This window comes from Notolepis coatsorum (genome assembly GCF_963971535.1).
Source record: "Notolepis coatsorum genome assembly, chromosome: 13".
In the NCBI taxonomy this organism is placed as follows: Eukaryota; Metazoa; Chordata; class Actinopteri; order Aulopiformes; family Paralepididae; genus Notolepis; species Notolepis coatsorum.
Genome location: NC_140177.1, coordinates 50699936 through 50727931, shown reverse-complemented (window position 1 = coordinate 50727931; position 27996 = coordinate 50699936). Strand labels below are relative to the sequence as shown.

Genomic DNA, 27996 nt, shown 5'->3' with positions numbered 1-27996 from the left:
TAATGAATTTGGTATCTTTATGTATATACATGCAGACACCACCTCCATGCTTGTTCCTATCCTGCTGGAGGACAATGATTTTGTGATAGAGTATGTAACACGTTTGCCTGCATGTTGTGGTTGGATTAAATCTTTTTGGTTTCAAGACCCTGTTTGCTTTCCAGTTCGCTTGGAACTCCAACCAGAAATTCAACCACAGGACTCAGTAAGTTGACTTTTTCTTACATTTCACTTAAAAAATAAAAAGAAGTTAAATTAGAAGCGTTTTTCTCTCATTAAAAGCATGTATTAATCTTTAAGATAATCAATACATTATATTCTTTGCCAAAATAGAATTCTATACAATGCAAGGCAGAATAGCCCTGTGAAATTCACATTCAAGTCAAATACGGTACAGTGGCGTTCCAGTTAAATAAATCAACTCATAAATTAACTCCACTAGCTACATTAAAATCCAGTATTCAGTTGGTCAAGTCATACATTTTACATACCCATACGTTAATGTACAATGGAATTTAAATATCTATTCGTCAAACTAGATCCAAGTTAAAGCAATGCATTTTACATCTCTTTATATTAATATTGTTCCATCTGTTCAAACAAGGGATGCATTACTGAGGACTTAAGCTATATATTTAATGATTTACAGCAGGTCTAGTGTTCTATCTCTGAAAGTTCATTTCTGTCCCTCTGCTCGCTGCCTGCGGATCAGGTCAGAATATAGTCCTCCTTTGCCCAGCAGCTCCGAGTGAGTCCCCGCCTGAATGGAAAGAGAACACACACAGTAGCTGTTTAGCTGCAACTATTTCCAACCAATACACAGAGTGATCAACCTGTCAATGATATAGAAGCCTCCAGTGTATCTCCTCAGGTACTAAAGTAGCCATAAAATCAAAACTGACCACTAATAAATGTAAGTTTATAGGACTGCAAAATAAGGTGGAGAGAGAAATAAGGAAAGGAAAGGCAAGTTTTTTAATTAATATCATTGACCAAGCAAAAGGAAACTCCAAATTGATCTGGGAGAACTTGAATAAGATGACAGGGAAACACACTGGGGGAAAAAGGTGCCTAGAAATCTGTGTAAATGGCAATATTACACAGGATAGACCTCAAATTGCAACAAGCTTTAAATTAATTCCTATTTTGTAGAGTCGGTGCAGACTCTGCAACAGAGCTCCCCTACTAATCTGACTATGTTTCCAGTGGATCAAAATCAGCCTGTCTTTTAGCTGTGTGAAATCACTGTAACAAAAGTGACAACAATTATAAATTCCTTTAAGAACTCCAAAGCCAAGGATGTATATGGTCTAAAAAAACACTGCTACTAAAAACATTTAATGAATGCTTATCTGGACCAATATCAACTATCATAACGCTGCTGGCAGGACAAAACCTCATAACTCCATTTTTTTTTTTTATATAAATCAACTCCGTAGATCATCCTCTATGTGTGTGTGGGTTTTACAAAGTTTAAACAATGGGAAAGCATTAAACCGATCATCTGTCTAAACCCCCTAACTCTATTCACCCTCAAATCTGTGTTCGTTTTTTTCATCTGCTGAAAAGTTGGGTTTTTGGAGTTATGAGGTTTTGTCCCGCCAGCAGCGATAAATAGATCCTATAGTGAAGGCGTTTTTCCAGGAGCATGGAAGGAAGCTATAATAACCCCCATCAACAAAGCAGGTAAATCCTCTGAGGTAGCTAACTATAGGTCAATTAGCATTCTACCTGTTATTTCCAAAATAGCAGAGAAACACATAGCAGAACAACTAACAAGTCACCTTAGGACCAGCTCCGTTGGATTGCACCCCATGCAGTTTGGTTTTAGGGCAAAACATTCAAGAGAGACTGCAATCTGCTTCCTCTTGGAGAATATTAAATCTAAGCTTGATAAGGGGGGAGTTGTTGCAGCCGCATTTTTAGATCTAAAGAAAGCCTTTGACACTGTGGATCATGGTGTCCTGCTCACCAAACTTCTCCCCTAATACCATCACATACATGAAGTCGTATCTTGAAGGTATAATTCAGAGAGTAAGGACAAATGGTGAGATCCTCTGCCCTTAGCTGTGGTTTTGGTGTCCCCCAGGGATCTATATTGGGACAGCTGTTGTTTAGTTTATACATTAATGATCTTCCAGCTGTATGCAATGAGTCTGACATCCAGATGTATGCGGATGATACGGTAATTTATGTCCATGCAGAAACCAAGCAGCAAGCTGCAAATAAGTTAACAGCGGTAATGACATCGGTCACTGAATGGTTGACTAACTCATGTCTGCATTTAAACACCAAAAATACTGTTTGCATGTTTTTTACAAAGCGGCTGATGAATACAGTCTCACCTGATGTCTATGTCGGAGGAGAAAAGTTGACAGCCGTGTCCGAATATAGATACCTTGGGATAAAAATGGAACCAAACCAAACCAGAACCTACTGAGCTGGGACAATCTCATTAAATTCAAAGATGCCTGCCTTACCTATAAAATCCTACATGGCTTGGCTCCTCCCCCCCTCTGTACTTTCATAAAACAGAAAGCATCTGCTGACAGATATACCAGGTCTGTAGTTAGAGGGGACTGTGTAGTCCCAAACAGGAGGTCTGCTTTTAGTCAGGCAGCCTTTTCCGTGAGAGCAGCCCACACCTGGAACAGTCTGCCAATACGGCTCAGGGAGTATCAAAGATACATTTAATTTAAATCTAACTTAAAATCATGGTTGAGAGATGGTCAAGTGTGCGACCATTTTAACTGAGGGGTTGTGATGTATTGTAATGTATTTTTAATGTATTTTAGTGTATTGTAACCTAGTGATTCCTACTGCCCCAGAGACTACAGTTGAAAATTAGCCAACCTGGCTAAACTGGCATATTTACAGTAAAATGTTCCTTAATATGCACTGTCTCTGTATTTTAAACCAATAAATGCAAATACAAATACAAAATACTGCAGGTTATACAAGCCTTGGTACTGTCTCATCTTGACTACTGCAGGTTATACAAGCCTTGGTACGGCCTCATCTTGACTACTGCAGGTTATACAAGCCTTGATACCGTCTCATCTTGACTACTGCAGGTTATACAAGCCTTGGTATGGCCTCATCTCGACTACTGCAGGTTATACAAGCCTTGGTACGGCCTCATCTCGACTACTGCAGGTTATACAAGCCTTGGTACGGCCTCATCTTGACTACTGCAGGTTGTACAAGCCTTGGTACGGCCTCATCTTGACTACTGCATGTTATACAAGCCTTGATACTGTCTCATCTTGACTACTGCAGGTTATACAAGCCTTGGTACCGTCTCATCTTGACTACTGTAGGTTATACAAGCCTTGGTACTGTCTCATCTTGACTACTGTAGGTTATACAAGCCTTGGTACCGTCTGTCTCATCTTGTCTACTGCAGGTTATACAAGCCTTGGTACCGTCTCCTGATGAATTGAAAATGGGGGACCCTGATGTAAACAAGACGAAAGTCTTTCTCTGGTCTGCATCCCCTTAACAATTGTGTGTATTGAGCTGTACTGTATTGTACCCATTCTACAATCTGTTAATAAAGTTTTCAATCAATCAATCAATCAATCAGTCTGTCTCATCTTGACTACTGCAGGTTATACAAGCCTTGGTACTGTCTCATCTTGTCTACTGCAGGTTATACAAGCCTTGGTACCGTCTGTCTCATCTTGACTACTGCAGGTTCTACAAGCCTTGGTACTGTCTCATCTTGACTACTGCAGGTTATACAAGCCTTGGTACCGTCTGTCTCATCTTGACTACTGCAGGTTCTACAAGCCTTGGTACTGTCTCATCTTGATTACTGTCCAGTAATTTGGTCAAATGCAGCAAATAAAGATCTGTATAAGCTTCAGTTAGTACAGAATAGAGCAGCAGGTATGGCACTTCAGTGTTCAATGACTTATAAATAAATCAAATGCATGGCTGAAAGTAGAGGACAGATTAATGTAGTAGTAATTTTGTTTAGAAATATGCGTTTTAAAAACAACCCTACCATCTGTTCTCAAACAATAATATGAACTGAGAGTAGACATGGAAACAAGAGGGGTGAGGAGGGGTCACATGACACTTACTCAACCTACAACACCATGAAAACAACTGTTATGTACAGAGCCATTCCTCACTGGAACAGTCTACCGTACGTCATAACTCAAGCACTGAGTAAAGAAAAAGACAACTAAGGTTATTCCTTGGGAACGTCCCACAAAAGGAATTCATTTGAAACCATTATTATTTTGGATTTGTTATCGTAGCTCGTAGTAGACATAGTTTCATCAACTCTCTTTTTCTTTTTTTCCCTTTAAGTTATTGTCTTATTAATTGATTCATATGAGATTTTGAAATGATCGCATTCTTAATAGAGGTTCAGCTGTAAACATAGTATGCTTTTGTAAAGGTTATTCTGTTTTAACTGGGGCGAGGAGATTATTGGGGGGGGGGTTTCATTCCATAATTGGTTTATGTTTCATTCCATAATTGGTTTATGTGTATGTATGTGGGTTTGTCCTGTATATGTATGTATGTAGGTATATGCGAATATGTGTGTGTGTCTGTATATACTGTAATTCTTTATGTGGACATCGCCTTGGTAACAACTAATGGGGATCCAAAGAAAGAATAAACAATTATCCACAGACACCATACATGGAATAAATGTCATCAGAAACTTGCCAGAGAATGCTGTCACTCTGGCGAGACACTCAACAGGATAGGGTAGGAGCAGTGCCTCCCTTTTTTTTTTTTATCCACTTTTTCTCCCATTTTTCTATATTTTCTCCCATCCCAATTTCGTATCATCCAATTCAACCCAACCCTGTCACGAACGCTGTTTCTTGCCTCCCACAAGCCGGCTGCAATGTGGACTAAGTCATACATAGGAGCAGTGCCTCCTTTAAGTGCTACAGCTGGCTATCTCACCTCCACAATGCGGCCATTGCTCATGACACAGATGAGGTTGGCCCCTTGAATGGTGCTGAGCCGATGGGCGATGACCAGCACAGTGCGCCCCCTTGTGGCCCTCTCCAGAGCCTCCTGCACCACTCGCTCGGACTCTGCATCCAGTGCGCTGGTGGCCTCGTCCAGCACCAGAATGGTGGGGTTCTTGATCAAGGCACGGGCGATGGCGATGCGTTGTTTCTGGCCACCTGACAGTGTCGCGCCTCGTTCACCTAGGTAAGGGAACGCATGGTTATTCGCTATTAAAAAGGTAGAATCTCTAATACTGTCAAAGAGTGACCTCTAGGCAAAAGAGTTGGATATTGCGTTTTGTTTCCTTTTTCTTTTGGTTTGGTCTGATGTGTGGGTTAGACTTTAGTAACTTATTATACTGAGGTGCCTGAGGTGTGGCCAGCCACAGCAACCCCTCCTTGGAAAATGGAGGACCCTGATGTAAACAAGACGAAAGTCTTTTTCTGGTCTGCATCCTCTTAGCAGTTGTTTGTATTGAGCCGTACTGTATTGTACCCATTCTGCAATCTGTTAATACAGTTTTCAATCATTCAATCAATCCCCCCACTCAACTCCAACATCAGACAAAAGAAATATAAACAAAGCACAATACCAAGAGAGGCTCTTTTGCTTAAAGGTTGGCATTACAGATTATACCTTTGAGTATTTCTATGGCACGTCATGTAAAGGCAGTCTAAAACACACCGCGTGAGAACACATACCGACGACGGTGTTATATCCTTCTGGGAAGCTGGTGATGAAGCCGTGGGCGTTGGCTTGCTTGGCGGCGTTGATGACCTCAGCGTCGGTGGCCTCCGGCTTCCCGAAGCGGATGTTGTCCATCACAGAGGTGCCGAACAGCACAGGCTCCTGCAATCACAGGCGGGAAAATACAGAAGGATGCACACAAGATCCTCGTAACCATGGTAACGGTACTACGACTGTGCAATACAAATACAGTAAAAGTGAATGATCATATAGTGGACTACTACAGAAAAGAAAAAATTATAAATGTTTTTTTACCTGATTGATATAACCAATAACTTGTCCCCTGAGCCAGGATGGGTCAAGTGTCCGAATGTCGAGCCCGTCGATCATGATCACGCCATTAGTAGGGTCATAGAACCGCTCCAGCAAGGCTGCCACTGTAGATTTTCCTAAAATGTGGGGGATTAAATAACAAATGGGCATAATGATCACATGATTTAACATGCATCGTGATTGTGACATCAAACATAAACACAAGAACCACAAGTTACCTCCTCCGGATTCACCGACGATAGCAACAGTCGTGGAAGGGGGCAGTGTTAGGTTGAGGTTCCTCAAGATCTGATGGCCGGGTCTTGTTGGATAACTGTGAATATTCAGAAACAGCAACATCTGATGTTGTTTTTAAACAGCCAGAGATTGTACAAATCGTCCTTTTTCGATTGACAGGTCACTCATTTACCCCTTTTAAAAAGGGTGAGCATGAAGTGAAATCATCTGTGTTGAATAAAGCAAAGATTCTTAACCTGAACGAGATGTTCATGAAATCCACCCTTCCCGCCAGAGAATGGTAAGGGATGCGCCCACCCCCAGACCGTGGAATGGTGGGCTCCAAAGCCAGGTATTCAAAGACCCGAGACCCTGAACTGGTGCCTCTCACCATCTGCATAGAAGATGTTGGGGGGGGGGAGAGAGAGAGAGAGGAAAATATTCTCTCCATTTGCATGACTGATCTCTCTGTACGTGCAACACATTTCAATTACTTCAAATGTGATTCTGAATCAGATTTGAATAAAATTCTATACCCACCTGGCCAAACAGGATAGAGATACTGGCTAAAGATCTAAGGGCAGAACAGACAATAACATTATGTTAAAGGGGCATTTCACCAACCGTTTTGTACACGTTAAGTCTTAACAGGACTGCTACTCTATAACTTCATTGAGCTGTAATTAAGGATGACATATCCTAACTCATTTGCTCTCAATAACTGTCAAACTAAATGAATGTGTGCAAAACTGTTTTTTGGATGTGTGTGACATTATGTGCAAAATAAATTAGCATCGTTTTTTTGTTGATGTGTCGATTTAACTGTATTGTGCACTGTGCTACATTAACAAACTAGGCCCATCGCTCACCTCTGGACAGTCTGGGACGCTACCAGGAAAGACATTAGGTCACCAGGGGACAATTCATTACCAGCCATCAAAGACCCTCCAGCAAATATGGTTCCAAGCACAATGCCTGCATAAAAAGTTACACATCAACAACAACAAAAATACAATAACATACCTAAAACTCCATTATCTGCAAACCTGTATATATATATATATATATATCAATTTACAAAAAGAAAAACACTCACAGTTTAAGGCAATATTTGACAAGCCTTGGAAAACGGCTATTCCTGAGCCAAGATCTTCATTCATTTCACAAGACTTGTCCACTTCATATGCATATAACCTGATAAGAAAGGAATGCATACCGAAAGACGTTAAACAGACATAAACAGACACAAATAAACGTTTGTTAGTCCGAGGGAAGCAACGGTTGTGATTGGATGATCAAGAAAGGAGGGCGGGGTTTGAGATAGGTGAATTGGCACGTGGCTCTGCAGCATTCTAAACTCAAAATGTAATTTCACTTACTGAAGTTCTCGCTCCTCCATGGCAAAGGCTTTCACCGTCCGCACATTACCGAGAGCTTCGTCTGCCACCCCTGTCGCTTTCGACACCTTAAGTCCCACAGACAGCACATTGTCAAGACACACAGCCACTGCCAGGCCACAGCATTTTTGAACTGTTCCGCCAATGGCACTATAATAACATAGGAAATACGCAGCACTTTGTCAAAGTCAAATATTTTTATTGCCATGTATGGACGAATCCACATTGGAATACAGGTACATGAGCAAACACTGTGTAAACAGTACAGGAAAAATATGTAAAAACACAGACAGTATAAAATTGTCTCACCTGTTCCTGAGCCAAGCGGGACAGCTTGCGAAGGAATGAGCCGATCACAGCCCCTGCCCCCACTAGACAGGGCAGGACAACTACCATCAATCCAGTGAGTTTGGGGGAGATGACATAGAGTGACACGAAACACCCGACTGTCTGTGTAAGACTCCGCAGCCCCTGTGTGAATATGCAAAATCAGAAGACTAAAAGTAGCTTATACATTTTAGTAACATGCTATTCTATACTTTATATACTTGTGCTAAAATTAAGGTTACGGGACGGCCGGGTGGGAAAGCCGGTGGGGTGGGTCCTGGTCGTTGTAAACAGTGACTCCAAAGTTCGGTCGGGGCGCCTGCACAATGAGGGAAGGATCTGGGGGAGGTAGTGTGACCCTTCCACACGTTACACTCCCCCAGTGAGAGTCCGCGCTGCCAGGTGAAAAGAAGCGGTGGGCTGGCTACACATGTGTCGGAGGAAGCATGTGATAGTCTCCGCCCTCCCAGACCGACGGTAGGGGGTAGAGTGCGCAACGACCAGGAAGGGGATTGGGAATTGGCATAACGACTAACATTGGGATGGGAAAAAAACGGAAAAAAGATACTAATAAAAAAAAAATGTAAGGTTATGGACATTTTATAATAGGAGAGTGGGCAGTCGACCACACACACACACACACACACACGCGCACACACACGCGCGCACACACACACATTTTTATAACGTTCTCTTTTACCTCTTATTTAATTCATTCATTAATTTAATTGTAGGCACTGTTTATATTGTACATAGTCCTGTGTGTTGTATATTGTGTCCTATGTTACTTTTGTGTTTATTGTCTCTTTCTATATACACCGTGGGAAGGGGGGCACGTAATTGAATTTTTCTGTATGTCTTGCACAAATTGGAAAATGACAAAGTTGACTTTGACTTTTAACATGTGTCTATAGTGTCAGACACTAATTGTAATGTTAAAAACGGATACTGCTGTAATATAAAGTGAAGTTCTACCATGCCTCAATGTATCAACTTTAAACATACACTAAATGTTAATGTTAGAAATGTTCATTTCCATTATTTCCACCATGTGCAACATTTCCTAAGAACAGCAATGTCCATTCTATCAACTCCAAATCTGTGCTATGAGCTAAATTCTCCCGGTGCATGCAGAAGTAGAATTGCTGTCTTTTGGATGAATGAGTAGAAATGAAAAACGGAAATCTTCTTTTATTAAAGTAGTTTTGACATGTGACATAGATAAAGATATTGTTTCATTGTGTATTGATTAACTTTACATTTGCTCTTTATTACTTTACAAAAGTTATACTGGCACGTCTAATGCAGCAATGGATTATGGGTAAATGCAACGTTAAAGCAGTGCCAATGTAAGACTGACTTTACATTAAACGAATGACAATAATATAGTATAAAGTAGGGTATTATTTGGACTAAAGAATGGTGTTGTCTCACCCTACTCGCATGTTGAGGGAGAGCACCATACATTATACACTGAGAAACCACGGCAGAGAGTGAGCTCTCCGGGAACAACCCCACTTTGCCGGTATCCACGCCAAAAAGAAGAAGTTTCTCTGCCGTTTTGTAGGTAGGTAGTTGTAGAATGTAATACATTTCGCGCTAAACCACTCCCTTATCCGGTCGCTGTTCTTCCTCTTCTGGTGGCAACCGTCTTCCGGTCTGACTTCCTGCGCTAACGTTCTAATCTACACTGCGGCCGCCTGTCGTCACAGAGGGGAATTGCAGCCATTTTGTAAAAATTTAAAACGGGAAAAATACGGGAACGGGATGGCGGCGCGAAGGAAGGTTGAAATACGTGACAATACCGGGAAAAACGAGATGGTTGACAGCTATGGTTGGAGCTAACCATGCAAGGCGCGAACCTGCCCATTGGGAGCAGATAGGGATTCAAGGACTGTGTCTGAAATCCCTCAGTACCTACATTTAGATTTACATTTAATCATTTAGCTGATGCTTTTATCCAAAGCGACTTACAAGTTTTGTACAAGACAGCAGGAAGGGTACAACTCTATCAGCTGAGTAACAATGTTCATCATACCTACACAATCAGACAGAAGCTACTAACCCTACTACCCTCAGTACCACTACCTACACAATCAGACAAAAGATACTAACTATATTACCCTCAGTACCTACACAATCAGACAGAATCTACTAACCATATTACCCTCAGTACCTACACAATCAGACAACCCTACTACCCCACACTCTATTGGGCAATATGCAACATCTAACCTGATTGGGTGTTACATCATGAACAGACAAGAGTAAACAGGTAATATGCTTACACTTGTAAGGTGCATTGTCCACATGTGGTTGTAGAGTATGTCAGTGAAGTCACGCCTAGGGATGGGTACCTTTCACATTTGAACCGATACCGGTACCGGTACCTGTGAATCGATACCGGTACCCAACGGTACCTTTTTTCGGTACTTTAGTCTCAAGAAATTTAATTTACCTACCTCAGTCGTAAAAAAAGAAATCCAAACTTCAAATAACTACAATTTCGACAGTTTTCGGCTTGTCATTGCTCCGACTGCTTTGTTGTTGAATCAAGTCAAATCCTAGGTAAGCATATATTGTGCGTGTGAACGTTGACATGAAAAGAAAAAAGTAAAAAAAAAAAAAAAAAATTTTAAAATTAATAAAAAAAATTTTTTTCGGTTTCTCACTTGATTCGATACTCGGTAGTACCGACGTGTTTCGGTTCGGTACCTCAAAAGTACCGAATTCGGTACCCATCCCTAGTCACGCCTCTTGTGTTTATTATCATTTTTGGGAGTAAAGTACATTCATTGTGTACGTGTGCAACTGTGTCACTAAAGGGTTGCTCGTTCCAATCATTTGACTTGGTCGTTCATTTAATTGGATGTCATTGTTTTAGCTCCTGCCCCTTACCGGAACAACAGATTTTTATTTTATTTTGGTGCCTAACGTCTTTTTTCTTTCAGTACTATCAATTACCGTTGTGATATAATAACAAATCTAAAATGTTGCCAAAAATCAGCGGACGCCAATTTAACCACAACACCATCTCTATGCACAAGTTATAATTGAATGAAATGAATGAATGAAAACTTTATTTAACAGATTGCAGAATGGGTACAATACAGTACGGCTCAATACATACAATTGTTAAGGGGATGCAGACCTGAGAAAGACGTTTGTCTTGTTTCCATCAGGGTCCCCCATTTTCAATTCATATAGACATATATGACATACATGACATACAGATAGTCAGTACTGCTACATCTATACATTTATGACATACCAGATTTGCAAATACAGTACTGTTTGTGATACAGAAGGAGTCAAGAAAAGGGAGTATATACATTTGACGTAGAAACTGTACATTGGAGGAGGTTGGGTGGGGGGGGTTGGAGGAACATCATGTGAATTATACGCAAATGCAATCCGCTATACCTGAGAGACGATCAATTTAAAGGAAGACTTGAACTCCTGAATGTCGGCAGTCAAGCGGTTCACCAGCTGGCCCGTCTTATTGGCATCAAAGAAGGCCACGTCTTGCCTGAAACAAAGAAATAAGGACGGTGAGAGATCTTTGTCGTGTGTCCATCCAGGATATTTATAACAAACTATGCTATATACATCAAGTTGACAGCTTTTTTCATACCTGTCCCTTCATGTAAAAGTACGAAAATGTCATCCGCTAAATGGCTGGGGGAGGTCATTACAAGACAATGCTAAGGCAATGATGTGTGTATCAGGCCAACTCAATTTTAATGAGCAATGAGGATTTTAAATAGCATATTTTTGGTGGATAAAGTTGTGCTTTAATGCAAATACTTAGAGTAAATAATAACTTCGTCTGCCTACTCCAGGAACATTTAGAAATCCTTGCATGTGTGAAATGTATTTTCAAGCAGATTTTTTGCAGGGGCAGCTACTTTGGCTTGAAGCAAGACGATACACTTTGCAAGAAGAGGCAAGAAAGTGTACTTTGCACAGTGGAACGGGCAGGGAGCACTGAAAGATAAGGTTCAGGGGAGTGCACATTTTTATAACACGGTCCATTTCTGACAAATCTCTGAATTACAGTTACTGTGCTGCTATAAATTCTCAGGAGTGGGACACTGCACCACTGGGACAGGTTTATGACTGAGTCTGTTGCTCTTGGTGAAAATGCTAACTCAGGGTATGCGTACCTCAATAAAGATGTGAAAAGAGTCTTCCTCATGTCTGCTGCAACTCTCTCCCCCACCCTTGAAAGCAGGATGATGTATCCGCTGGTCAGCAAACCCTGAACAAAGTACATAATTGGTCATGCAAAATGCCTGTAATAAAAATGCTGGTGTTCTAATAGAGCTGTTCTCAACGTGGGGTCAGAAGGCCCCCAAGGGTCCTTGAGGGGGTTCCACATGGTCCCAAAGGTCAGTGAAGTCCACGACCACAACACCAGAGGGAGTTCCACAAATCATGTTAAACCCAGATTCGGCTCAAACAAGGGACTAAACACGTTTAGCAATTATGCCACAATAATGTCGAACGCCCTACCCACAGCCGTAAAATAATGTGAATCCCTCCCTACCCTCCTTCAAAACCGCTCTCAAAGAGCACCTACGGGTGGCTGCAATTAGAAACTGGCCCCGGTAAATGTCCAAATCCCCAACCCCCTCCAATGTAGTTTCTTCCCCTTCTGATGTATATATTTTTCTTATGGTATTTTTTTATTTTTTACACAGTACAGTTTATTTGTATGTCTTGTATGTCATAAATGTCCTGATTAATTGAAAATGGAGGACCCTGATGTAAACAAGACAGACGTCTTTTTTTGTTCTGCCTCCTTGTAGCAGTTGTTTGTATTGAGCCGTACTGTATTGTACCCATTCTGCAATCTGTTAATAAAGTTGTCAATCAATCAATTTTCAATCAATCAGTCCCTAGCAAAATGTGGAATTGTTTACTTTCACTATTTCATTAACTAGAATTTTCCACAATGAGAAGTATAGGAGGGATTTATTCTCATCATAAACTATTATGAACTGATCATATCTCCTCAACTACAGTATAGAGATTAGACAGCTATGGAATTCTGGACTTAATGACATCTAACAAGTTAACAAAGATCCCCCATTTCAAAATCGTATGAAATGGGGGTCCACAGCCTCATGTGTAACAAACTGGGGGGGGGGTCCTCTGACCTTGACACGAAAGAGATTGATAACCACTGTTGTAATGGTATTAAATGTACTACTACAACTACAACATTATCATAAGAACTATCTGATTGCTTGCTTGTGCTTGCAAACATAAACCAAACAGGTGCTGACTTCACTGCCTCTCATCAAATATACTGAAGAATTGTCTTAAAGGGGAACTATCTTATAAATGGCCTTTTTGAGTGTTTAGCATTGTTTCCTAGCTATGTGAACTTATATTAATATGATCTATGTCTCAAAATTCTCATATTGGCGCATTCTTCCAATTCTCCTCTCACAATATTCACCCTCACTGAACTGAGTCATCTGAAAATGTGCGCGATATGTGATGTCAGAGAGACACCGCTGCATGTTAATGTTCAGGCGCCGCCGCCGCTGCGCAGTGGTTTAGGAGCCCAGGCTCAAAACGGCTCGAGATCTTGAGGTAGAAAAATGCTGTTTTTGAGGACTTGATTAGAAATACAAAACAATGAATAAAAAAAATATATATATTACAGAGGTGTTCCATAGACTCACAGGAATTGTGTAAAAGTGCCCAAATAGTGAAAGAAATAGTAAAATAGTTCCCCTTTAATAATGTTCTGTTGTTGTTGGGCCTGCTTGTCTTATTCATAGGATTATATCAACGTACTTGGATGCCATACAGTCCGAGCAGCTTCAGCGCAGGGCCCCTGATCTCACTGACGTAATCCCCAGTGTGTTCTCTCATGTAGCGTGCCACAATATTCACCAAGTCTCCCAGCATCAGGGGAATATGAATGTTCAAGATGGCAGCGCCGAACGCAAGCTGAAGAGATGCAAAATAAAGGCATATAATTAGTAGATTAACAACATAATATCCTCAGTACAGTCACAGGTCTCTAGAACAATACTTCATGGTAATACTCTCTTTTCTGGACTCTTGGTATCACAAACAGTACTGTATTTGCAAATCTGATATGTCATAAATGTATAGATGTAGCAGTAGCCTACTGTATCTGTATGTCGTGTATGTCATATATGTTATGATGAATTGAAAATGGGGGACCCTGATGTAAACAAGACGAAAGTCTTTCTCTGGTCTGCATCCCCTTGACAATTGTATGTATTGAGCTGTACTGTACTGTACCCATTCTGCAATCTGTTAATAAAGTGTTCAATCAATCAATCAATCAACCAAGGACTTCAAAATTGCGAGAGTAACACCCCTGCACAAAAAGGGCAGCAAATTAGACCCGGGTAACTACCGCCCTGTTTCTATCCTTACATCCATCTCGAAAGTCATAGAAAAAATAGTATACGAACAGATCGAAAAATACCTCGCGGAAAAAAATCTAATCTACGAATTCCAATCTGGCTTCAGAACATCCCACTCCACTGACACATGCCTTCTCTACTTGAACGACCACATCAAACAAGAGGTGGACGCGGGCAAATACTGCGGCATGGTCATGCTGGACCTACAAAAGGCCTTCGACACTGTCAATCACACCATTCTGATTGACAAGCTAAAAGCAATTGGTTTTGATAGTTTATCAGTGAGCTGGATACAATCCTACCTGGAGGGGAGGGAACAGATGGTGGAAGTAAACGGTACCCTATCCCCCCCCCTCACAGTGAGCTGTGGTGTTCCACAAGGAAGCATACTAGGACCGCTACTATTCCTAATTTATGCAAATGACATGTCGTCAGCTTGTGACTGCAACTTGTTCCTGTTTGCGGACGACTCAGCCCTGCTGGTCTCTGACAAGAACAAGTTACAGGTTGAAAAAGCCCTCAGCTCGGAACTAGGCAAAATCTGCATATGGCTCGCCGACAACAAACTATCATTACACATGGGCAAAACAGAGTCCATTCTCTTCGGTTCAAATAACAAACTCAGCAAGACTGACGGCTTCTCGGTTACAGTGGGTGACAATATTGTCACAAGGAAAGATGAAATTACCTACCTGGGTTCCATCCTAGAGGCTAATCTTTCCTGTGACAAAATGGCATCCAATGTAATAAAAAAAGTCAACCAACGAACGCGATTCTTGTACCGGATCTCCTCTCTGGTAAACAAGAATACCCTGAAGACTCTAGCAGGAGCACTCATTCAAGGGTACTACGACTATGCTTGCACCTCATGGTACCAAAGCACCTCAAAGGCACTAAAAAACAAATTACAAACATCTCAAAACAAGCTAGTCAGACTACTACTTGACCTGACTCCTAGAACCCACCTCACCCCTGCCCACTTTGACAACCTAGGATGGCTTAGAGTAGACGACAGAGTACAGCAACTTGCAATGGGCCTGGTCTACAAGATACACTACGCGACCAAGGTACCCATGTACATGTCAAAATACTTCCCAAAGGTCAGTGAATACCACGATCACAACACCAGAGGGAGCTCCACAAATCATGTAAAACCCAGATTCGGCTCAAACAAGGGACTAAACACGTTTCGCAATTATGCCACATCAATGTGGAACGCCCTGCCTAAAGCTGTAAAGGAATGTGAATCACTACCCACCTTCAAAAACACTCTCAAAAAACACCTACGTGAGACTGCAATTCGAAACTGGCCCCTACAAATGTCCTAACCTAGTTGTACAGTAAATGACCAAGTAAGGCTTTGTCAACATTCCAATGTACAGTGTAAAATGCGTATGTGTCCCCTACCCAACCCCCCCCCCCCCCCCCACCTCCAATGTACAGCCCTCACCCAACCCACCCAACCCCACCCCACCAACCTCCTCCAATGTACAGTTTCTACGCCAAATGTATATACACTCCTTTTCTGGACACTTTTGTATCACAAACAGTACTGTATTTGCAAATCTGATATGTCATAAATGTATAGATGTAGCAGTACTGTCTATCTGTATGTCATGTATGTCATATATGTTATGATGAATTGAAAATGGGGGACCCTGGTGGAAACAAGACGAAAGTCTTTCTCTGGTCTGCATCCCCTTAACAATTGTATGTATTGAGATGTACTGTACTGTACCCATTCTGCAATCTGTTAATAAACTTTTCAATCAATCAATTCAATCAATCAATCAATGGTTTGGTGTATTCCTTACCACAACAGCGCCAATGAGAGCAAAGAGCTGAGGTTTCACAAACTCCCACAGGATGTGCCATTTAAATTCTGGAACATTTTCTTTGACTGCAAAGTCTACTGGAGTGTTGTTATTCACATCGGCCTGACAATAGGCTACATGGCCAAACAGCCGTGCAGAGACGGTCAGGATCACTGGTCCCAGGATGAACTTCAGAGCCACTCTCTGGGGTTTGGGTGTCTTGCCGGTGGATTGGCGGACAGCTCTCAGAGTCAGACCCCAAATGCGACTCACAGTCACATTAATAGGCTGTGGACGAGAGCCGTGTGCCTTGGTCACTGGTGTTGAATGTAATCTGGCTCTGAAACAGAATGAGGATTAAGCATTGGCTATGTTTCATCGTGAAATTATTTGCGACAGTCCTTTCTGTAACTGTCCAGTTAAGCTACACCATGACAACAAACTCAAAATGCCGACCCACAAGAAATGTATCTTGCAGCAACAATGGTAGTCAGTTATTGCAACGATATGGTTAATCATGTGTCAATCGTTTGATAATATGTTAGCCGACTGGGCTATTTTCCCTACCGTGAGAGTTTCCATAAATCGGGTGTTTTATTGAATCGCGTGTAAAGTGGCGCCGTGTTGCTTACTCTACAACAAAGTAAGTGAAACATATTCAAACTCTAATAATAATGGCTTGTAGTTCATTCGGTTCCACTAATCAGCCTCAGAAGTATTCAAGGAGCAACATGCAGGCTGCCATACTGACACTAACCCACAATGCATTTCTCCGTTATCGCTAATATATAATAATTATTATTTATTTCGTTTACTTTATTTTCTGAACTATTTTTTTTACGTTGGTTGAGCTGAAATTACCAGACACAATTGATAAGCGTTTATTATTATTAATTGTATTGTATTTTATTTTAACGCATCATATCCGTTGGTACCCGGATGTGACGACAGGTAAAACAAAGTGACGTCAGTGATGTTTTGTTGACATTTGTTTGTGAAAGACAAAACAGTGCCAGTGGAGACAGACACACTGATGGGCTATTTTTGACAAACAAGTTACCTGGCGTGATAATGTTAGCTTGATTAAACATACAAGATAATCGTCAATAATCGGCTATTAAGCGATCGTTTGTCAATATGAGTCCAAGCGAGGCGTAACGTTATTTGGAAATCAGAATTCTGCGAATGGACCAAGTCGGGAACAAAACAAAAAACTGTATCACCCTTCCTTGACCAAACGAAACGAGTGGCTGAATCATTCACGGGCTATAGCCATCCATCTAGTTGTTAGCTAGCGAGATACAGGTACATCGCGCTAGCTACCTGCCACTAAACGTTACACATAATACGGTTTCGTGGCATCACTGGACATGGCGGTCAGGTTAGCAAGTTAAGACAACCTTTACGTCGCTGGGTAGCGAACGTTTGTTGTGTGTAATGTAAACACCGCTGCCTGTAACGTTAGCTGAATTAGCTGGAATGTCCTCGTAGATTTTCATAGCCATTCCATAACATTGACACAATATTTTTAAAGGAGCGATTGGAAGAATGTGAAGCACAATGGCCAACTTTGAAGCCTACCGGGAGTACCAGAGAATCGAGGATTTTGAGGAGGATTCGCCACCAGGGGAGGACGATTTGTTAGTACATGTGCCAGAAGGCCTGAAAGGTAAACATGTGCATCTGACCAAAGCTGAATATGAATATATATAGACCAGTTTTGGTCTGTGCTGCTTGGTCTAACAGAAAAGTTCATTTGAATGAGTGTGTATATTCTCACATTTCAATGCTTAGGTAAAGATGTTTTGATATGCATAGTACAGCTATCTAATGGTTACATGTCCATCCTCTTACAGACTCATGGCACCACATCAAGAACCTGGATAACTTCTTCACTAGAATATCCTTTTAAATGCAAGGGCAGGTTAATAACTACTACCTAACACTGATCTGATATTTAGGCTAATTTGTGACTGGTCTTTCTTATCATTTTTATAAGGAAATGTAGGTGTGAACTGTCTGTGGTAATGTTAAACATTATGTTCTAGCTACATTGATGTCATGCTTCTCTTGATTATTAAGTGTTATTTAATTCTTTTTCAGTTGGTGATAACCTTATATTTTCCTTAATTTGGTATCCACATATATCATTTCCATCAAAAGAATGGCTTTGCTTGTATGATGCTGTCAGAGTTTTTCGAACTTATGTAAGTATGATCTTCAGTCCTCACATCATTTGTTAAGGCTTCACACTCAAAAGCTTTACAAGTGTCCTTTTTATTGAGTAAGTTTTATTGTATCATTCTAAGAAGATATTTCAGATCACAATAACATTTTGCCTCAGTAAATGCTACATTGCAGATCATATTCCATGCTGTTGTAACTGTCAACTGTGCTTCAGGCAAAGTGAACAAGTTCAGACATCATGGAACAGCTATATGCGTTGCAATCTCAGTGCTTATGCTGTTTGTGTTTCCTCCTAGTGCAATAAATAAGCAGTGGTGGAAGAAGTACACAGGCCCTTTACTTAAGTAAAGTAGAAATACCAAGATAAAATATTACTCCATTAAAATTGTATTTAAGTAAAAGTATTTGCTATTTAATTTAATTTAGCCTATCTAAAGTAAAAGTATGCGTTCTACATGATGTTTGTGTATTCCAGTGCTTGGGAGCATTCATCCTTGAACCATTGACCTCTATAGGTTATGTTAACACATTACTATGACTGATCCAGGGTCTGAACCCGAGCATGATATTATCATAATTTAATCAAATGTGTGTAGGCCCTACAAATCATTCTCTTGGCAGTTTGATCATCAGAAGTGTTCTGTGATCTGCTGCTAAATTGTCTGCTGTGATTTTAAATTGACTTCTTAAAGGGATACTCCGCATCTTTTTAACAAGCCTGTGATTTGTCACAAACTGGGAGTCCTTTGCGTCCGTCCACCCGAAAATCACTTGCACCAGCATTTTGTTTTTTGAGATATTGGAAGCAGAACACGTCAGCCTCATCAATTATGTCATCTTCATGATCAATATAGTTTTAATAGTGAAAACACTTGTACATGGTACATGTAGGTTAAATTACCTTGGCTAAGAGGAGTAGCCAGCTGGGAGACAATGAGGGAGAGAAGGGGGACACTTTTGAGTTTAATAAGAGTAGGGGGGGGGGTAACCCTTTGGTTCTCACCAAGATGTGAGCTTTAAGCTATTGTTTGGGGCAACCAAAAGGGATTCAAGCTCATTTAAAAGATGTAGACAAACTCCTTAATCTCCCATTGTTAGTGCAATCTCAATTTTTTTTAATCACTTCTTGCAGTCAGTTCCTGTTTGTTGTGACGTTCACAACCTTCCTCTTCAACTGTGTGGAGTATGATATCCTGTTTGCCAACCGAGCAGTGAACCACACAGGGCCTGGCTACAACCCTTTGGACAGGAACAAGGTTACACTGCTTGATGCCATCCTACCCAGCCAGGAGTGCACTGAGAGGTATTGCTATTTTATTGTTTATAAAAGTATTTTTCTTATAATTGTTTTTGTTTTGGTGCTGCTGACAATACCACAATATTAGCTTGGATCCACCCTGAGTTGCCTACTCCTGCGAAGTAGCGGGCCGGGTACTCTCAAACTCCATCCTCTTTTCTTGATCCTCCAATCACAACAGTTGTTGTGTCAATTACTTGAGTTAAATAGAATTATTACATTTGAAAAAGGGCAGAGGGCGTGATTCATAGGGTTGGATCCAGGCTACCTCCAATATGCCCTTCACAACTGATGCCCTTCGCTATGAGTCTGAGTGGTTAGACTCTTACCAATCAAATGTCCCGTGGAGGCAAATGAGAATGGGCAGCTGAATAACCACATAGGCAAATTCGGTGGTTCCCTTGTGTGACTATCCATGTCCTATTCCAGTGACCACCAGAATGTAAATCGGAGACCTAATGGAGCCGGCAGAGCTTCATAAGGCCATATCAGGTGATGTCTAGCCATAATTCAGTTGTGGCTAGTCATTCAAAGGCTAATGTTTGCTTATTGGATAGTGTCAAATGTGGTTTCAGCGTCTGTGAGATGCACTCGGACTGTGTGTGTAGCAGTGGCCTAATATTACCATACCCTGTGGGTTTCTTCCTTTAACCTAGAATGTGACAACTTTTATCTCTTATCAGAGATGTCAGGAGGTTGCTTTTTGGGAGGCCCTTTTCTAGCACTTTTTAAGGGGTAGCAAATTAGCAATTTAACTTGAGGAGACCATTAAGACTTGTTCACATGTATACAGTTTTCACTTTAGTGAAATGCTACTGTAAGTTAATTTGTGTTAGAAAGTATCAGTGAGATCCATCTTTGTGAAATTAGATTTTCAGTCAGTTACTTTGGTCATGAATGGCTTTAGGCCCGGGACACGCCGCCACACAGCCCATGTTAACAGGTTAGAGCCGCCACACGGCCCATGTTAGAGCAGACACACAGCCCATGTTAACAGGTTAGAGCAGACACACAGCCCATGTTAACAGGTTAGAGCAGACACACAGCCCATGTTAACAGGTTAGAGCAGACACACAGCCCATGTTAACAGGTTAGAGCAGACACACAGTGACCATGTTAACAGGTTAGAGCAGACACACAGCCCATGTTAACAGGTTAGAGCAGACACACAGTGACCATGTTAACAGTTTAGAGCAGACACACAGGCAGCCCATGTTAACAGGTTAGAGCAGACACACAGCCCATGTTAACAGGTTAGAGCAGACACACAGCCCATGTTAACAGGTTAGAGCAGACACACAGTGACCATGTTAACAGTTTAGAGCAGACACACAGCCCATGTTAACAGGTTAGAGCAGACACACAGCCCATGTTAACAGGTTAGAGCAGACACACAGCCCATGTTAACAGGTTAGAGCAGACACACAGTGACCATGTTAACAGGTTAGAGCAGACACACAGTGACCATGTTAACAGGTTAGAGCAGACACACAGCCCATGTTAACAGGTTAGAGCAGCCACACAGCCCATGTTAACAGGTTAGAGCAGACACACAGCCCATGTTAACCGGTTAGAGCAGACACACAGCCCATGTTAACCGGTTAGAGCAGACACACAGCCCATGTTAACAGTTTAGAGCAGACACACAGCCCATGTTAACAGGTTAGAGCAGACACACAGCCCATGTTAACAGGTTAGAGCAGCCACACAGCCCATGTTAACAGGTTAGAGCAGACACACAGCCCATGTTAACAGGTTAGAGCAGACACACAGTGACCATGTTAACAGGTTAGAGCAGACACACAGCCCATGTTAACAGGTTAGAGCAGACACACAGCCCATGTTAACAGTTTAGAGCAGACACACAGCCCATGTTAACAGGTTAGAGCAGACACACAGCCCATGTTAACAGGTTAGAGCAGACACACAGCCCATGTTAATAAGGGGCAGGTAACTATAAGTAAGGGATAATGTATAGCTATTAGCTACGAGGTCATTGTCGCAAAATAATTGACCGACAGAGTTTAAAATACCGAGGCGCCTCACCGAGGTGTTTTAAACGTCAGTGAAGGTCAATTATTTTGCGACAATGATCGAGTATAGCTATACATTATCCCGCTTATTACATGACTAACTTACTAACAATATACCTAATTCATTTTACATCGACAAGACGAGATCAAATGCAGACTCAGTTCTGTTCTGTCGCTCCCGCTGTCATCGCCGGCAGCAGCCGGCAGATCCGGCAGGTGTGTCTGATTGGCTGCAGTGTGTCAGTGGGCTTGATTGCGAACAGCTGCGCACAGCGGTCATTATTGTTCGGCAGAGGTCCGTTATCGAGTAATAACGGACCTCTGACGAGCGCTATTGACCAATCACAAGCAAGCATTTCGGCGAATGTGAAAACGCCATGTAATAAGAATTATTATTCTTCCTGCTCCTTTTGACCATGGTATGGTATTTATGATTTTGTATGAAAAACACTATGATTGTATTGTTTCCATGTGGCAAATAAAACTCTGAATCTGTTAACAGAGCAGCCACAGAGCCCATGTTAACAGTTTAGAGCAGCCACACAAACTAGGGATGCCCGATCACGTTTTTTGCCACGGATACCGATCGTCGTGAGCCATATCGGCCGATACCGATCCGATACCGATCGTTTTTGATTAAAAAGAAATTAAAAATTATTTTATATAATTTTTTATTTTTTTAATAAAATATATACATTATATAATTAGACTTGTACTTGTATTATCTGCGAGACATCGCCACCACGCAACAAGTCAAAATGCTCGCTATCTGCAAACAGCTCCACTGTCTGTGTGTACTCTAGTAGCCTCCAGCTCCAAAAAGGATTATCCGGCGCTGCAGCGGGACCCTATTGGTAACGTTATGCTTTGGTCATTTCACATTCAGCAAGCCCTCAGCTCGAATACGCATTCAATCAATGTTATAAGACATTGATATCAGGAGCTATCTGTAGCTACTGCTAGCCGGCTAGATGACGTTAAGACAACTATTTAGTTCAATCGGACATTTCGTTTTGAACTGTGAACTAACGTCAGCTAACGCAAGCTAACGCAAGCTAACGGAGATATCAACATGGACTACTAGACTTCCTGGGGCATTTGTTGATATCCGGAGCTATCAGTAGCTAGCCGGCTAAATACCGTTAGACAATGCCTACTAAAAGTGAATAGTTGACTGGGTAATTTTGTTTAAACCAGTGTTTCTCAACTGGTGGGTCGCGACCCAAAAGTGGGTCGCGGGGTCATTTTGATTGGGTCGCGGATGTGTGTGTAATTTTTTTTTTTTTTTTTATATAATTTTTTTTGCTACCTATCTTTGTGGAAGTGGCTTAAGACAAAGCAGAGGAACAGATTGGACATTGAGCATGACCTCAGAGTTGCTTTGTCTACCATCACCCCAGACTGCTAAGAAGGATATATTATTTATTATTATTATTTTATTTCATTGTGTTTTTAGCCCTAGTTGCACTTTTGTTGCAACCCCAGTTATCCCATTAGTTCCCCCAAACTTAGGTCTGTTATGTTAAGCTAATAAATCTGCTAAGAAGCATATATTTATTATTATTTTATTTCATTGGGTTTTTAGCCCTAGTTGCACTTTTCATGTTTTTAACAATGCATGAAAGATTGTGTATTACTGCAAAAAAAATAAAAAATCCTAGTGGTTAAGAAATTTGGGTCGCGACTTAATGACTAAGTAATAGAGGCAAAACGGCGTTACAGGGATAAAGTTGAACTTCAGTTTGAACAGGCTGACTCTAGAGGCATGTGGCAGGGCCTATAATTTTTTTTGCTACCTATCTTTGTGGAAGTGGCTTAAGACAAAGCAGAGGAACAGATTGGACATTGAGCATGACCTCAGAGTTGCTTTGTCTACCATCACCCCAGACTGCTAAGAAGGATATATTATTTATTATTATTATTTTATTTCATTGTGTTTTTAGCCCTAGTTGCACTTTTGTTGCAACCCCAGTTATCCCATTAGTTCCCCCAAACTTAGGTCTGTTATGTTAAGCTAATAAATCTGCTAAGAAGCATATATTTATTATTATTTTATTTCATTGGGTTTTTAGCCCTAGTTGCACTTTTCATGTTTTTAACAATGCATGAAAGATTGTGTATTACTGCAAAAAAAATAAAAAATCATAGTGGTTAAGAAATTTGGGTCGCGACTTAATGACTAAGTAATAGAGGCAAAACGGCGTTACAGGGATAAAGTTGAACTTCAGTTTGAACAGGCTGACTCTAGAGGCATGTGGCAGGGCCTCAGAACAATGACAGACTACAAAGGAACCCCCCTCAAACTGAACAGTGACATCTCCTTAGCAAATGATCTCAACTCCTTCTATGCGAGGTTTGAGGCTGTGAATAACAACACCAGCCTACAAACCACGGCAATGGGGGGGGGGGGGTCTGCTGATGGAGACTCAGTGTTCAGGGTAACAGAGCATGAGGTGAGACGGATCTTTAAAAAAGTGGATATCAGGAAGGCAGCAGGACCGGACGGCATCCCCGGCCGCGTCCTAAAAGTCTGTGCCGACCAACTGGCCCCGGTATTCACTGACATCTTCAACCTGTCCTTGGAACAGGCCGTCATCCCCACCTGTCTGAAGAAGTCCACCATCATCCCTGTACCCAAAAAATCTACGCCCGCTTGCCTCAACGACTACCGCCCTGTAGCCCTCACCTCCATAGCCATGAAGTGCTTTGAGAAGCTAGTGAAGGGCTACATCTGTTCCTCCCTCCCCATCAACCTGGACCCTCTGCAATTTGCATATCGCCCCAACAGGTCCACGGAGGACGCCATAGCCCATGTGCTGCACACAGCAGCATCACATCTGGACAAGAGGCAGGGGAACTATGTGAGAATGCTGTTCATCGACTACAGCTCAGCATTCAATACCATAGTCCCCTCCAAACTCATAGCCAAGCTCAGGGACCTGGGCTTGAACTATGACCTGTGCCAGTGGGTCCTGGACTTCCTGACGGGCAGACCCCAGGTGGTAAGAGCCGGCAACTGCACCTCCTCATCCATCACGCTCAACATAGGGGCCCCCCAGGGCTGTGTTCTGAGCCCCCTCCTCTACTCCCTGTACACACATGACTGCGTAGCACAGCGGAACAACAACACCATCATCAAATTTGCTGATGACACAGTAGTGGTGGGCCTGATCTCTGCCAACGACGAAAGGGCCTACCTGGAAGAGGTAGAGAACCTGTCACAGTGGTGTCAGGAGAACTGCCTCTCCCTGAACGTCAGCAAAACAAAAGAGATGATTGTGGACTTCAGGAGGTCGGGGGTCAAGGACTACAGCCCCCTCAGCATCGACGGGGCACCAGTTGAGAGAGTGAACAGTTTCAAGTACCTCGGAGCCCACATATCCGAGGACTTGACATGGACCACACACATTGACAGTGTTGTGAAGAAGGCACGACAACGCCTCTACTTCCTCAGGCGCCTAAGGAAGTTCCAAGTCAGTCAGAAGATCCTTAGGAACTTCTACTCATGTACAATAGAGAGCATCCTGACCGGCAACATCACCTCCTGGTTTGGGAATAGCACTGCACAAGACCGTAGCAGACTACAAAGAGTGACACGTTCAGCCGAACGCACAATTAGAGGGGGGCTTCCCACCCTCCAGAACATTTACAACAAGCGGTGCAAGGGGAAGGCTAAGAGAATTATTAAGGACTCGAGCCACCCGAACAACTGCCTCTTTGAACTGCTGCCGTCAGGCAAGCGATACCGGAGTCTTATGGCGAGCACAGAAAGACTCAGAAGGAGCTTCTATCCCCAGGCCATCAGGCTGCTAAACGAACAATAATCGCTAAACGAACAATAATCACTATGCAACAACCATCAAATGCACACAGCACACACACCCACACGCACACACTCACTCAAACAAACAACACACTGCAGCACCCACTCTCCACACTTTAGATCACACAAACACACTTACACTTTATATTTATTGATAAAGGATTTGCACTACAACTCGTACACCTACTGTGAATTGTACCTAAACTGCACCTCGTCCATTTATGCCTTGCACTATATAGCATTGTATATTAGTACACTGCACAGTATTGTATATTGTATGGTAACTACGTCTACGAACATTGTACATATGTCTAAACTGAACACTGTGACCTCTTTTTTTACTTCTAATTTTTACTATGTTTTTATTTCATACTTATCTTGTCATGCACAGTCTCTGGAGCGCAACAGTAAGAAGCATTTTGTACAAAAGTATTCTGTACTTCTGTATGACAACTATTAAAGAAACTAAGGAAAATGTTGGGTCCCGAGGCTAGACCAGTTGAGAACCACTGGTTTAAACAGTAACGATAGCTAGGTAGCTAACGTTAGCTCAGGTCGAATGCACTATCTAGACTCAGCAGAGGAGGTCCGCCTCCTCTGTGTTTACAAACTCTACACGGGTACGGGCGGGGCTAGGGAGGAGGAGCAGTTTGCAGGTCCTGTGCGTCTGAGACAAGCGAGTGAGATATCCACTTGATCAGTTTCCGCGATCGGCGAATATGACTAATTATCGGAATTCCCCGATCGCATATTTATACTGATTATCGGCCGATAACGATCGGTGGCCGATCGATCGGGGCATCCCTAAAACACAACCCATGTTAACCGGTTAGAGCAGCCACACAGCCCATGTTAACAGTATAGAGCAGACACACAGCCCATGTTAACAGTTTAGAGCAGACCCACAGCCCATGTTAACAGGTTAGAGCAGACACACAGTGACCATGTTAACAGGTTAGAGCAGACACACAGTGACCATGTTAACAGGTTAGAGCAGCTACACAGTGACCATGTTAACAGGTTAGAGCAGACACACAGTGACCATGTTAACAGGTTAGAGCAGACACACAGTGACCATGTTAACAGGTTAGAGCAGCTACACAGTGACCATGTTAACAGGTTAGAGCAGCCACACAGTGACCATGTTAACAGGTTAGAGCAGACACACAGTGACCATGTTAACAGGTTAGAGCAGACACACAGCCCATGTTAACAGGTTAGAGCAGACACACAGCCCATGTTAACAGGTTAGAGCAGACACACAGCCCATGTTAACCGGTTAGAGCAGACACACAGTGACCATGTTAACAGGTTAGAGCAGACACACAGCCCATGTTAACAGGTTAGAGCAGACACACAGCCCATGTTAACAGGTTAGAGCAGACACACAGGTGACACAGCCCATGTTAACAGGTTAGAGCAGACACACAGCCCATGTTAACAGGTTAGAGCAGACACACAGTGACCATGTTAACAGGTTAGAGCAGACACACAGTGACCATGTTAACAGGTTAGAGCAGACACACAGCCCATGTTAACAGGTTAGAGCAGCTACACAGCCCATGTTAACAGGTTAGAGCAGACACACAGTGACCATGCTAACAGGTTAGAGCAGACACACAGCCCATGTTAACAGTTTAGAGCAGACACCCAGCCCATGTTAACAGGTTAGAGCAGACACACAGCCCATGTTAACAGTTTAGAGCAGCTACACAGCTAGTGATGCACGATATATCGGCCGCCGATATAATATCGGCCGATATGGCCGTTTTTTTACACATCGGTATCGGTCCGATATCAAGATAGGGCCGATATTAAAAAAAAAAAAAAAATTATCTTTTTTTTCTTCTTTTTACATGTTTTGGCCTTAAATAGTTTCAAAATATCAGTCATTTCTGAAAATAAGTTACAAAAGTAAAAAAAATAATGCGTTTTGGGAAAAAAAGCTCTATTTGATTATCATAAAAAAGTGTTTTCTATACAGAGATATCGACATCGGTAAATATCGGTATCGGCCAGAACAGCAATATTAATATCGGTTATCGGTATCGGCCACAATTTTCACATCGGTGCATCACTATACACAGCCCATGTTAACAGGTTAGAGCAGACACACAGCCCATGTTAACAGGTTAGAGCAGACACGCAGCCCATGTTAACAGGTTAGAGCAGACACACGGCCCATGTTAACAGGTTAGAGCAGCTACACAGCCCATGTTAACAGGTTAGAGCAGACACACGGCCCATGTTAACAGAGTAGAGCAGCTACACAGCCCATGTTAACAGGTTAGAGCAGACACACAGCCCATGTTAACAGTTTAGAGCAGACACACAGCCCATGTTAACAGGTTAGAGCAGACACACAGCCCATGTTAACGGGTTAGAGCAGACACACAGCCCATGTTAACAGGTTAGAGCAGACACACAGCCCATGTTAACAGGTTAGAGCAGCCACACGGTGACCATGTTAACAGGTTAGAGCA

At 42.1% G+C, this 27996-nt stretch overlaps 2 protein-coding genes across 2 annotated transcripts in view; one reads left to right on the top strand and one right to left on the bottom strand.

Moving 5' to 3' along the window:
- Positions 1 to 68: 68 nt before the first annotated feature.
- Positions 69 to 16911, bottom strand: abcb8 (ATP-binding cassette, sub-family B (MDR/TAP), member 8). The gene is made up of 16 exons (XM_084327292.1): positions 16741 to 16911; positions 16174 to 16513; positions 13755 to 13910; positions 12110 to 12204; positions 11367 to 11472; positions 7926 to 8087; positions 7599 to 7684; positions 7316 to 7413; positions 7089 to 7194; positions 6760 to 6793; positions 6477 to 6613; positions 6222 to 6316; positions 5986 to 6119; positions 5685 to 5832; positions 4933 to 5183; positions 69 to 760 (listed from the first exon to the last, which is right to left on the bottom strand). Exons 1-16 carry the CDS (start codon positions 16827 to 16829, stop codon positions 677 to 679), a joined length of 2121 nt encoding a protein of 706 aa, XP_084183418.1. The 5' UTR covers positions 16830 to 16911; the 3' UTR covers positions 69 to 676.
- A 329-nt stretch (positions 16912 to 17240) lies between these two features.
- The window catches only part of atg9b (autophagy related 9B), a 58514-nt gene continuing 47758 nt past the window's right edge, over positions 17241 to 27996 (top strand). The window contains exons 1-4 of the mRNA XM_084327291.1: positions 17241 to 17842; positions 18030 to 18077; positions 18320 to 18380; positions 19493 to 19663. Coding sequence (XP_084183417.1) covers positions 17734 to 17842; positions 18030 to 18077; positions 18320 to 18380; positions 19493 to 19663 — 389 coding nt within the window. The 5' untranslated portion in view covers positions 17241 to 17733. The remainder of the gene's footprint in view (positions 17843 to 18029; positions 18078 to 18319; positions 18381 to 19492; positions 19664 to 27996) is intronic.